Below are 12066 nucleotides of genomic sequence, written 5' to 3' on the forward strand. Positions count from 1 at the left end.
AATAAAATGTTGACAAAGTTCCTATCGTGGCTCAGTGGGTTAAGGACCCCATGTTGTCTCTGTGACAATGTGGGTTCAATCCCTGGGTCTTGCTTAGTGGGTTAAAGTTCTGCATTCCTGCAAGCTGCAGCATAGGTCTCAGATGAGGCTTGGAATGGGTGTGGCCATGGCTGTGGCATAGGCCTCAGCTGCAGCTTTTATTCTGACAGGGATGGAGTAGACACAGGTAGTTTTAAAAGTCCCAATAAAGCACCACAGATAACGAGGGAAACTTAGGGGACATTGGGAGACCACTGTAAGTAAATAAATTGCTCAAAAAAGCCATCAGAACAAGGCAGACTTCCTTTTTTTTTTTGTCTTTTCTAGGGCCCCTCCTGTGGCATCTGGAGGTTCCCAGGCTAGGGGTCGAATAAGAGCTGTAGCCACTGGCCTATGCCAGAGCCACAGCAACGCGGGATCTGAGCTGCGTATGCAACCTACACCACAGGTCACAGCAACACTGGATCCTTATCCCACTGAGCAAGGCCAGGGATCGAACCCGCAACCTCCTGGTTCCTAGTCAGATTCGTTAACCACTGAGCCACGACCGGAACTTCAGACTTGCTTTCCTTAATGGAATCTTGAGAATTGCCTCAGGTCGTTGGGTGGGGGATGGGATTATGCCTGCATTCATATTCAGACCCAAGGCAAGAGTTTGAGGACCACCTTTCTGCAGATTTGAATACACACCTCATCAGATACCAAGGAGGAGCTACTGCTCTCAGAAAGAAGGAGGCAGGCTTTTCCAACCCCCACGCCCCTTGGATGATAAAACTGTAACCCCACGGATCCTCAGGGCAGAGCTTCCATGCCTGCCCGCTTGCATCTCTCACAAGCGTCTTACCTTAATAAATCTATTTCTTGCCTATCACCTGTCTCTTGCTGAATTCCTTCTGCGTGGAGACATGAAGAACCTGAACCTCAGTGAGTCCAGACACAGGGTGAGTGATTCTAATTTAAAACCTTGGGTTCGAGTCCCAATCTGGGTTTAGGCTGAGTTCGAGTCCTGGCACATGGGCTCAAGTCCCAGTCTGTGTTCTGGCTAGGTTCAGGCCATTAATACTGTCAGTTTCGATTCTATTCCTAGCCCAGGAACTTCCATATGCTGTAGGTGTGGCCATAAAAATAAAAAATAAAACATTGTTTTTGATGCTCTGCTTCTAATATCGTTTAATCCTGTTTCCTACTTTCATGTCAGTAGGCCGGCCTATCAGACATTATTTTTAAAGGACAAAACCTCATTATCCCAACTCCAGACTCAGATGTGTTGTAAGTGCTTTTAGAATGTGCAGTTTTCTCTTGTGGCATCCCGGACCATCCTGTTATACAGACTTCCTTTGAACAAGAGAATATGAAATTAAACAGTGATCCCTTTTTTTTTTTTTTTTTTAAACTTGATGCTAATGGAAGAAATGTTCACATATTGAGGTACGGGGAAAGTCATCCTGGCTTTTACATACTTTAACTCAAATTTTATGCTAACTAAAACAGCCTCTTCGTGGTCTCTCAAACATATACTGTACATCTGCTTTAATTGTTAAAGAAAAGGGTGCCCTGACCAGAAGTAAATATTGCCCTATTAAACTTAAAGTTCCTTCCTTGGAAGCCAATGCTGGTACTCCAACTATAAGACTTCTTTCCCAGGTGCCAAGGCCATATTGACTGGCTGTGTATGTGTTGATCTGTTTTGTTTTTGTTTTTGAAACCTTGAAGAAATGGATCCCTGACTTGTTTTATATTCTTTGTTCTGACAAAATATAAAGATGAAAACCACGCTTCTGCAGAGCAATTCCTCAGTTATCCAAGAGGCCGTGTACGGGGTTATAGCCCACAGTTTGGCTCAAATAAAACTCCTTTCTGCTCCCATTATAGATTGTTGATTATTTCCAGCAACAACACTTTTATATGAACTGCATTTCTCAACAATACAACCCTTCTCTTTTCCGATCTTTTCAGCAACTGGCCCCTGCCCTCCCCCTCTCATCCCCCCCCTTTAAAGGCTGCATAGGTTTCTAGCTACCGAGTTAGTACTCTTGTTTTGGAAATCTTATGTTTGACACCCTCAATGCACTGAGGTGTTGTGAACCTGCCCTTTTCTGCCTGGGGTTTGGGTCTTGATGTTGTTTGTTTCTTAAGTTATTTTCACCTACACTTTGAGGAAAGACTCTCAAACTTGGACCCAGCCACGCCTCCCTACCTCGGTCTCACCCACGTCCCTTCGTTTCCTAGCGACCAATTTCCATGGTTACACAACCTACGCTGAGAGCGCCAGGCTGCCCTTAAGGCCCAGGAAAAGATCCCCAGGAAGTTGGGAAGACGCGGCTCTAACTCCAGATGCTGGCCAAGGTCAGCCCACTCGGGGCTCCGCGCCCTTGAGACCGGGATGTAGCCCCGCGAGGAGGCGAGTGCAGGGCAGAGGGGCAGAGCTTTGGCCTCTGGAGCATCCGGTCTAGCCGGGTTGAGGCTGAACTGTTAACGACTCCTTTGGGGCACCGCCGCTGAGTGGAAACCGCGGTCATTTCCGGCCGGAGGCCCCCAAGTCCGCGGGGTCAGGCTTGCCTGCACTGGTCGGCGCCACTTGCACTCCAGGCTGCCAGAACTGGGGAGATTTAGGCTTGCGAGAGTGGGGCTGGGGAGGGTACTGAGGCGAGTCGGTAGCATCCCCTGCAAGGCGCCAGAGATCGCTTGCACATGCGCACAGTGCGGCTAGCGTTCTTTGCGCGCTTGTTAGAAATTGTTCTTTTAAGCGCTTCCCTTAGGCCGCGCACTGTTTTAACCACTGAGTATTTAGAGCGCACCGAATCCTCGCCATAACCCTGGGAGAGGGTAGTAGCTGTATCTATATTTTTCAGATAAGAAAACCGCTTCAAAGAGAGATGAGCTAAGGTCTCAGCTAGAAAATAGTTGAGTCAGGATGGAACCTGGGCAATCTGGTTCTATCGGAAAAGATGCCAAGTGTAACTTTACCTATAAATTCTGAAAGTTAGGTTTAGCTACCTGAGATTGCCTTTATAATAGTCTCTACATGCTAATTTCCTAAGCTCAACGACTGATACGAATCAGAAAACCTAATAACCATTAAAACCTGCCACCTTTTTCTGGTCTATAGTAAATAGAATTAATAATCAGGAGTTTATTTTTTTCTGTGATGCAGACCACTCATGTTTTGCCTTTTTGCTTTCATGTTTTTGCTTTTCTTTTTTGGCCGCAGTGGCCCCCGTGGCATATGAAAGTTCCCAGGCCGAAGAATGAATCCCAGCTGGAGCTTCGACCTACTCCACAGCTGTGGAAACCACGGGATTCTTAACCCACTGCGTGAGGCTGAAATCTAACCCGGTGCCTCCACCAGGCCGCAGCAGGAACTCCATGCTTTTGTGTTTTTAATCGAGTCTAAACACCAACTTGGATATGCAAGAAAGAGAGTTTAGATGATCTGAGCAAGAATTGTTTTCCAAGAGTCTCATAATTATGAAAGGTCATTTAAGAATATGGTGGAATAAGCTTTTCTCTTTCAAGCTGCACGCTGCCGCCAGCACAAATAGGAGTGGCATTTCTCATTAATTCTCCTCCTCCTTCCCACCAACTGTTAGAACTTTTTTAAATTTAAAAATATCATGATATAAATTTGGTGACCACCATCATTTAAACAAAGAGGGAGTGTTTCAATCTTTTGAAGTCCTAATTGTATCAACAGTCTTTAATTTTTAAAATATAAAACAAACTATCTTTAGTGTTGTATTTGAGTTGATTTTTCGTATTTGTTTGTGTATCAATTGTAGATTTTTGGTTTGCAGCTACTCTGAAGTTTTCTTCTTCTTTTTTTTTTTTTTTTTCTAAGGCTGCACCCTCTGCATATGGAGGTTCCCAGGCGAGGGGTGTAATTGGGGCTGCAGCCGCTGGCCTATGCCAGAGCCACAGCAACACGGGTTCCGAGCCCCTCTGTGACCTACACCCATAGCCTACAGCAACACCCCGGATCCCTTAACCCACTGAGGGATGCCAGGGATCAAACCTGCAACCTCATGGTTCCTAGTTGGGTTCGTTAACCACTGTGCCAGGACGGAAACTCCTGAAGTTTTAATGTAAGAGGCTATATGTATACAAGATTGTTTTAAGTTGTTGGTTTCTTAACTGCAAGTGCATCTCCAGTGTCCTGCATTTGTACCCTCCTCTTCTCAGGATTTCTGATTTTGGTAGCTTAATTGTGTGTGGATGATTTTGTATCTTTACCGTATACATACCTTTACTGGTGAGCTTGTCATTTGTGGTATTTTTGTTTCCAGTTGTGGCCTTTTCTTTTCTGCCTAGAGAAGTTCCTTTAGTACTTATTGTAAAGCTCGTTTAGTGTTGCTAAATTCTCTTAGCTTTCGCTTATCTGTAAAGCTTTTGATTTACAGATTGTTAATTGGGTTAATTGTATCGACAGTCTTTAATTTTAATAAATATAAAACAAACTTCTTTAATTTTAATAAATATAAAACAAACTAATGAAAAACAGGCAGGGCCTAGATACTAGTAAATACTAATAAGTTAATAAATAATGTAACTCTTTATAAATATAATAGTGGAGAACTCTAAAGAGGACAAAATAATATAAATATAATTTTTAAAAAACAATATTTTTATTTTGCCAGAATGCCTCCCACTCAGGCTGAAAGTGTTATAAAGAATATCATTCGAGAAATAAGACAAGAATGTGCAGCCCATGGAGAGATTGTTTCTGAAACTCTGGTTGCTTTTATGGTAAGAATGAATATTTTTGTGAATTATTGCTTTATTTTAAAATGTTTTTCCATTTTAAAATTTTCTCTTAAAATTCTGTTATGCTTTCCTAAAGTTTTTCCGTTGAAACCATGTTGAAATAATTGGACAAGTTAGTCAAAAGTACTTTTTAAAAACCTATAAGACATGTTCTAGATTTAAGAGTCTGATTTAGAAGCTCTTGATGGGTTTTGGAAACATCAATAATGTTTTCCTGTGTGGGAGTTTTTTTAACATGTATTTTTGTTCACTGTTTTAAAAAGTACTCATTGCCTTGGTCTCTCTATTCTTGCTTTTGGTTTAATGATAAACAGTAAAAACATGATCAAATATTCAAATAGATTCCCAGTGTAAAATATAGTCATTGATTTCAACCTATTGCTCCATGTACCTCTTCTAACACCATATTCAAAATTGATATTTATTTCTCCCTTTCTTCAACCTCTAAAGAAGGTGAAAATGTGTTGGGTCATAAGAAAATCAGCTGAATAATCAACCCCTGAGTAATCAAGAGGCAGTTATTTTAATTTTTTTAATATTTATTTATTTATTTGTTTAGTCTTTTTAGGGCCACACCTTGGCATATGGAGGTTCTCGGCTAGGGGTCGAGTGGGAGTTGTAGCTGCCCGCCTACACCAGAGCACGTGGCAATGCTGGATCCTTAACCCACTGAGCAAGGCCAGGGATTGAACCAGCATCCTTAAGGATACTAGTCAGACTCATTTCTGCTGAGCTACAATGGGAACTCCCAAGAAGCAGTTATTTTTAAAATGGAAAAATATTAAGCTAATTTTGTAGTAATATGAAATAAATGTAATGGACTCTTTCCTACTCTCAGGTCAAAGCTGTGGTCCTGGACCCAAGTAATGGCTTTAACACGGATAGAACGCTCATAAAAAGTGACGTGCAGAAACTTGTTAAGGTGATTATCCAGCAGTTATCAAATTGTGTATTATTTACTTACAATTCTTTTTTTAAAATTCTATTGGGATATAGTTGATTTACAATTAGCTGTATTAGCTTCAGTTTTATAGCAAAGTTTACCAGATGTACATACAATATATATCCATTCTTTTTTCCCACATATGTTATCACAGAATATTGAGTAGACCTCCCTGTGCTATACAGTAGGTTGCTGTTAGTTATCTATTTTATATATAGTAGTATGTATATGTTAATCCTATCCTCCCAATTTATCATCCCCCCAAGTTTCCTCTTTGGTAATGTTAAATTTGTTTTTGAAATATGAATTTGTTTCTGTTTTATAAATAGGTGCTTTTGTATCATTTTAAATTACATTCCACATATAAGTGATATCATATGGTAGTTGGCTTTATCTAACTTACTTCACTTACTATGATAATCTCTAGTTGCGTCCATGTTGCTGTAAATGGCATGATTTCCTTCTTTTTTACGGCTGAGTAATATTCCATTGTGTATATGTACCACATCTTAATCCATTCATCTGTTGGTGGGCATTTAGGTTATTATCATGTCTTGGCTATTGTAAATAGTGCTGCAGTGAACATAGGGGTAAATGTGTCTCTTTCAATGAAAGCTTTGTCTGGATATATGGCCAGGAGTGGGACTGCTGGATCATATGCTAGTTCTATTTTTACTTTTCTGAGGAACCTCCACTCTGTTTTGCATAGTGGTTGTACCAACTTACAGTCCCATCAACATTATAAGAGGTTTCCCTTTTCTCCACACTCTCTATAGCATTTATTGTTTGTAGACTTTTTGATGGTGGCCATTCTGGCTGGTGTTAGGTGGAACCTCATAGTAGTTTTGATTTGCATTTCTCTAATAATTAGCAATGATGAGCATCTTTTCATGTGTTTTTGGCCATCTGTCTGTCTTCTTTGGAGAACTACCTATTTAGTTCTGACCATTTTTTTAATGGGTATGTATATATATATGTGTGTGTATATATATTATAAAGCTGTGTGAGATGTTTGTATGTTTTGGAGATTAATCTCCTGTGGATTTCTTTGTTTGCAAATATTTTCTCCCATTCTGTGTGTTGTCTTTTTGGGTTTTTTTATGGTTTCCTTTGCTATGCAGAAGTTTTTAAGTTTATATAGGTCTCATTTGTTTATTTTTGTTTTGATTTTCATTGCAATTCTAAATGTAGTATTTGTGTTGGTCAATATTACCGTTAGTTCCATGAAACAAAACCCCACCAAATAGTGGTGCAAACAAATGAGAGATCTACTTTTTCTCATAAAACAAAATCTGGATGTACATAGATTGTTTTTCCTGGCTTCTTGGGTCACTGTGCATGTTTTCACCCCGTAGTCACAAGATAGGTCTTCCACCTCTAGGCAAGCATAAGGTGAGAGGACAAAGGTCAAAATGTGTGTGCAATTGAGTCTGTACTTTCTTTTTGGAAAATAATAGGCTTTCCCAGAATCCTTCCCATTGGTTTGCATTTATTGACCAGAATGATATTGCAAGTGGGCCTGGGACATAGATTTTTTTTTTCTTTCTTTCTTTCTTCTTTTTTTTTTTTTAACCAATATTTGCCTCAATCTAGATTAGGGCTTTGTTAGTAAGGAAGGAGGGGTATGGATATTGGCAGGTAGCAGTGTCTGTCACAGAATTTTGGAGACATCTTGTTATTGATCTAATATTACAAGGAGAATATTATTAACAGACTTGTCAGATGCTATAAAATTATAGGACTAAATTAAGATTCATATAATTGTTGATTCAATGTAATTTGTGTTTTTCAATTCTAAAGGAAAAGTTGAACCCAATGCAAAATAATTCACAGTTAGGAATAAGTAGATGTGCCTGAAAAGCAGTTTTAAGAACAAAAGAAAGCAGTAACTTTAGACATTGTTAATTTCTTCATATGTTTTAAGTCTGACTCACTGGGATGCTTAAATATCTGTTTTCTAAATATTTCTCAATGCATTTCCTAAAAATTCAGAATTATTTTTTTTCCTCCTGGGCTTCTTGATTTTAATTCCTTCCATCATACCAAAGACTTGAAGCAATCTTGCCCAAACTTGTCTGTGAGTATTTTCTGAGCTCAAACAAATGGCAGAGAAAATTTTCATCACTTCCATCTTCTTTCACAGCCAGCATGTTACGCAGTGGAGCACAGATCTATCTGCGGATGCAAGAGGGGTCAGGAAGAGTTTTGGAAGCTTGGAGCTGGGGAATATCTTGTTAGGATATCTGTGTGGTAGAGATGCCAGGCACCGAGGGGGAGCTGGGTCTTTTTGTGCTGAATTTGAGCACGCTTGGTGTAAAGCGTGTTCTCAGCAAAAGGGAAATGATGGACGGTCAGTCAGAAATTTTATTGGAAAGCCACGGAGGAGAATCAAGGAGGAGCAGAAAGTGTTTTTCTGCTTTTCTTGGCTCAAGAAGAGTTTTTCTTTTTTCCTCCAACTCAATTCGGTTAGAAAGCATCAAGCTCAACATACTTGTCATCTGGTAGGTACGTTAACTGTCCGTGTAAGTCATAATTCAAGTGATAAAGATTGTTGCCTTTTTTCTCAATTAAAAGTCATATGGATCAGCTAGTCTTTGTAAACTCTGTGCTTAGAACAGCACTTCTCTGGGATCCAGGTGCACTGCACCCCTGCTTTCTCCTCACCCTCTTCCCAGGAGAGCAGAGTTGGTGCTCTGGGAGGTGGGCTGAGGGATACTGTTGATGTGCCCACCAGGTGTAGATATAAAGCCTAATAGGTGAGACAAGAAAGAGTGGGGTTAGGGGGTGAAGAGAAGAAAAGAAAATTTCAGGTTGATCATCTCAGCTAAAGAGGCAAAGCAGAGAAGAGGAGGAACCATGGATGTGGGGGTGGGAGGTGGGGGTGGAAGGAGGAGAAATGGACCAGAGGGAGAAATTTTGAAACAGAATGCAGAGCCAGAGAAATTTGTGAGCAGGAAAGCATAGCTACAGCAGCTTTTTATAAAATGCACATGACCTCCAGCATCAGCCCAAAAGGAGTGTTAAGACTTTAATAAACAGAAGTTCCCATCATGGCACAGGGGAAACGAATCCGACAGGGAACCATGAGGTTGCGGGTTCCATCCCTGGCCTCGCTCAGTGGGTTAAGGATCCAGCATTGCCGTGAGCTGTGGTGTAGGTCACAGACGCAGCTTGCATCCTGCATTGCTATGGCTGTGGTGTAGGCTGGCCATTGTAACTCCGATTAGACCCCTAGCCTGGGAACCTCCATACGCCACAGCTAAAAAGACAAAAAGACCCCCCCCCCAAAAAAAGACTTGAATAAACAGTAACAAGGAACGCAAGATGAATTCTAGACAGGAGCATAAGCTTGAGCTAATGAACATTTACCCACATTCAGACTAAAGAGACCAACCAAAGGTCAAGTTCCTTGCCTCCAACTAGACCATTAGCCACCTGGGTATGGTAGTATTAGTTAACTCAGGGAAAATAACTTATTGCTTAATAAATATTGTGGATTAAGTGAACTATAAAGCATGAAGTCCTCAAAGAGAAAAAAAGTAATAAAAGAAGTTATTGGTGGATAAATATCAGAAACTACTGCTTTGATGTTTCTCTTTGTTTTTGAAACTAACCTTGGAAAAAACTTCTGATTGTTTCAGAAAATATAACTAGAAGCATTTATGAGATAATCTTTTTTAGCTTTGTGTGGCTCGGCTCTTGGACAGTAAAAATCCATCCCTGGACACCATTAAGATGCAAGTCTACTTTGATATGAATTATACAAGACGAGGTAACATATATTTGCCTATTTAGACACACATTAAAAAGATTCATTTTGTATTTCAAGTATTAAGGGCTTTATTTGGTTGACCAAGAACAAGTTAACCTTTTTTGTCTATCTTTTAAAATCTTTCCCAACTTTGAAGAATATAATAATGTTGGAAATGCCAAAGGAGAAAAAACCCAAATGGCTTTTGTGAGTGTCAAAAGTCAATTCTAATTACTATGCCCATAATGATTAAGTTTCCAAGTCTATTGGTTTTAACGATTATACCACTAATATATAATAGCTTAAATTAAAACAACCAGCCCACTGCAGTTAAGTTTTTAATTTGTCGATTTTTATTTCTGGTTTATATTGTTATTATCTCACAAGGCTCATGTAAATTATGTAACTTACCCCAAAATGAAGTGAATGATGGGAGATTTAAGTTTAGAACATATTTCCTTATGTAAATAGTTCATTGCCTACATCAAAGGCACACTGGAAATAAGAAAAAGGAAAATAAATTTCTCTGGAGACTAGACTGTCTCTGTCTCACTGTAATTCAATCATTATTAACCATTTGGTGATTTCTATTGCCTTCTCTTCCCTGTATATATTAAACTTTCATTTATGCTACTTGTGTAAGGTCATATATCTTGCTTTTTTGCTTAATAATAATCATCAAATTTTATAACAAATAATGATGGACTTGAGGAGTTCCTGCCATGGCGCAGCAGAAACGAATCTGACTAGGAACCATGAGGTTGCAGGTTTGATCCCTGGCCTTGCTCGTTGGTTTAAGGATCTGGTGTTGCCTTGAGCTCTAGGAGTCCAAGTTGCTGTGGCTGTGGTGTAGGCCGGCAACTGCAGCTCTGATTGGACCCCTAGCCTGAGAACATCCATATGCCGCAGTTTTGGCCCTAAAAAGCAAATAGTAATAATAATAATAATGGAATTGATATAATTTGGATTTTTCTTAATCTGCAAAATTTGAGTTATTTTTGTGGTAAGATTGTAGCTGTGAACTGTGCATGGTTGATATGTTAATTATTTTCCTTGTAATAGTAAAATAGGGTGTTTTATTGACTTAGTTGCAAGAATTATAGTGCAGATGAACTGTGGATCCTGCCACAATTAAACCTAGACCTTATTGTACCACAGGAAGAAGGGGAAGGGATACAGTTCCTGATGTAATATGATATCACAGTAATGCTATCAAAGGAAATTTATCTAGAACTAAAATAGAAATATAGATAACTGAAGAGAAATATTTATACCACCTATATGGATATTTATTTACATGTGCTTATATACAGTATACTACTATTCTTATGTACAGCATATATAATGCATATATTTATCCTAAGTGTGTTTATAATATCTATTATAAATTGTCTTGTGTACTTTTTGCTTAATGAAGAGGTTTTAGCCCTATCTCTAGCACTGTTTGGATTGTCTGTTTTAAGTCTTAACCTGTTTTGACAAAAGTATGCCATTTAAACCACTATAATAAACCTCTCCTACTAGATTTTTGTCTTGAGGTTACTTGCTGGCCACTGTTTATTTTTTAATTACTACATGTTCAGAAAATACTTGTTTTCATGCAGTAGGATTGCCATATGAAGTCATTTTTGTCTCTGGTCCTACTTTCTTATGTGAGGAGAATTCTGAGTATCAATATGTGGAACATTGTCCTTTGCCAATTTTAGAGGAATTTCTCGAAGAACATCACCGGGTTGTAGAGTCTAGATTAGGCTCTGTTACCAGAGAAATTACAGATAGTCGGGCCTGTATTCGAGAAGAGCTGGAAAGCCTCTACCGCAAGATTGTCAGCTACCTGTTGCTACGCTCTGGGCTGGGGTCCCCAACAGACATCAAGGTTGTCAGAGAGGCAACAGGTAAAAAATACACACCATTTCTGTTCCATCCGTGAACATACACAAATATTGTATCTTATAAAATATGTTAGAGTCCAAGTATTGAAGATTAACATTTCCTCTTTTATCTAGAAAAAAAAAAAAAAAGAAAGAAAAGAAAAGAAAAAGAAAGACCACAAATGAGAGGTTAAAACTCCCCCAGATTCCTCTCACCCAGAGTATCAACTCTGATATTCAAGTAACACCTCTGGGAGGTGAATGTTGTTAATCTTCTTAGAGCTGTTCCCATCCAGGGACCTGTTGCTCTTCACTAGAGAAATCTAGGCAGTATGCTTAATGGTACTGGCTGATTGGGGTGGGGGGTGGCTGCTGGGAGAGAAGATGTCCTATTGATGAAGGATGTTGAGTCTATCACCTAAAGTAAATGATGGGAAATGACACTGTTTTATCCTCAGGAAACATCCACTCTCATACTTTAAGACAAGGAGTAGGTGCTATGTCTAATTTTCCCATGGCTTTTTGCCATAATTATTTTAAAACATCAATTTTTCTACTCAGAGCCCTAATTAGAAAGCTTGTTTTAATGCCCACTGCCAAAAAATTACTGATGGATGCTTAATTATTGAAATAGATGTGAGGCAGAGTTCCCATAATGGCACAGTGGTTAACAAATCTGACTAGGAACCATGAGGTTGTGG

General features: G+C 39.4%; 1 protein-coding gene across 3 annotated transcripts in view; it reads left to right on the forward strand.

The window, feature by feature from the left end:
- CFAP206 (cilia and flagella associated protein 206) overlaps positions 2256-12066 on the forward strand; it is a 32693-nt gene continuing 22882 nt past the window's right edge. For 2 of the 3 annotated variants that reach the window (XM_005659280.3, XM_005659281.3), the window contains exons 1-5: positions 2256-2385; positions 4674-4782; positions 5639-5722; positions 9425-9515; positions 11201-11389. In XM_005659280.3, coding sequence (XP_005659337.1) covers positions 4675-4782; positions 5639-5722; positions 9425-9515; positions 11201-11389 — 472 coding nt within the window. In that variant the 5' untranslated portion in view covers positions 2256-2385; position 4674. The remainder of the gene's footprint in view (positions 2386-4673; positions 4783-5638; positions 5723-9424; positions 9516-11200; positions 11390-12066) is intronic. The other variant, XM_021089775.1, reaches the window with a different exon arrangement.

This window comes from Sus scrofa, chromosome 1 (genome assembly GCF_000003025.6).
Source record: "Sus scrofa isolate TJ Tabasco breed Duroc chromosome 1, Sscrofa11.1, whole genome shotgun sequence".
NCBI classification, from domain to species: domain Eukaryota; kingdom Metazoa; phylum Chordata; class Mammalia; order Artiodactyla; family Suidae; genus Sus; species Sus scrofa.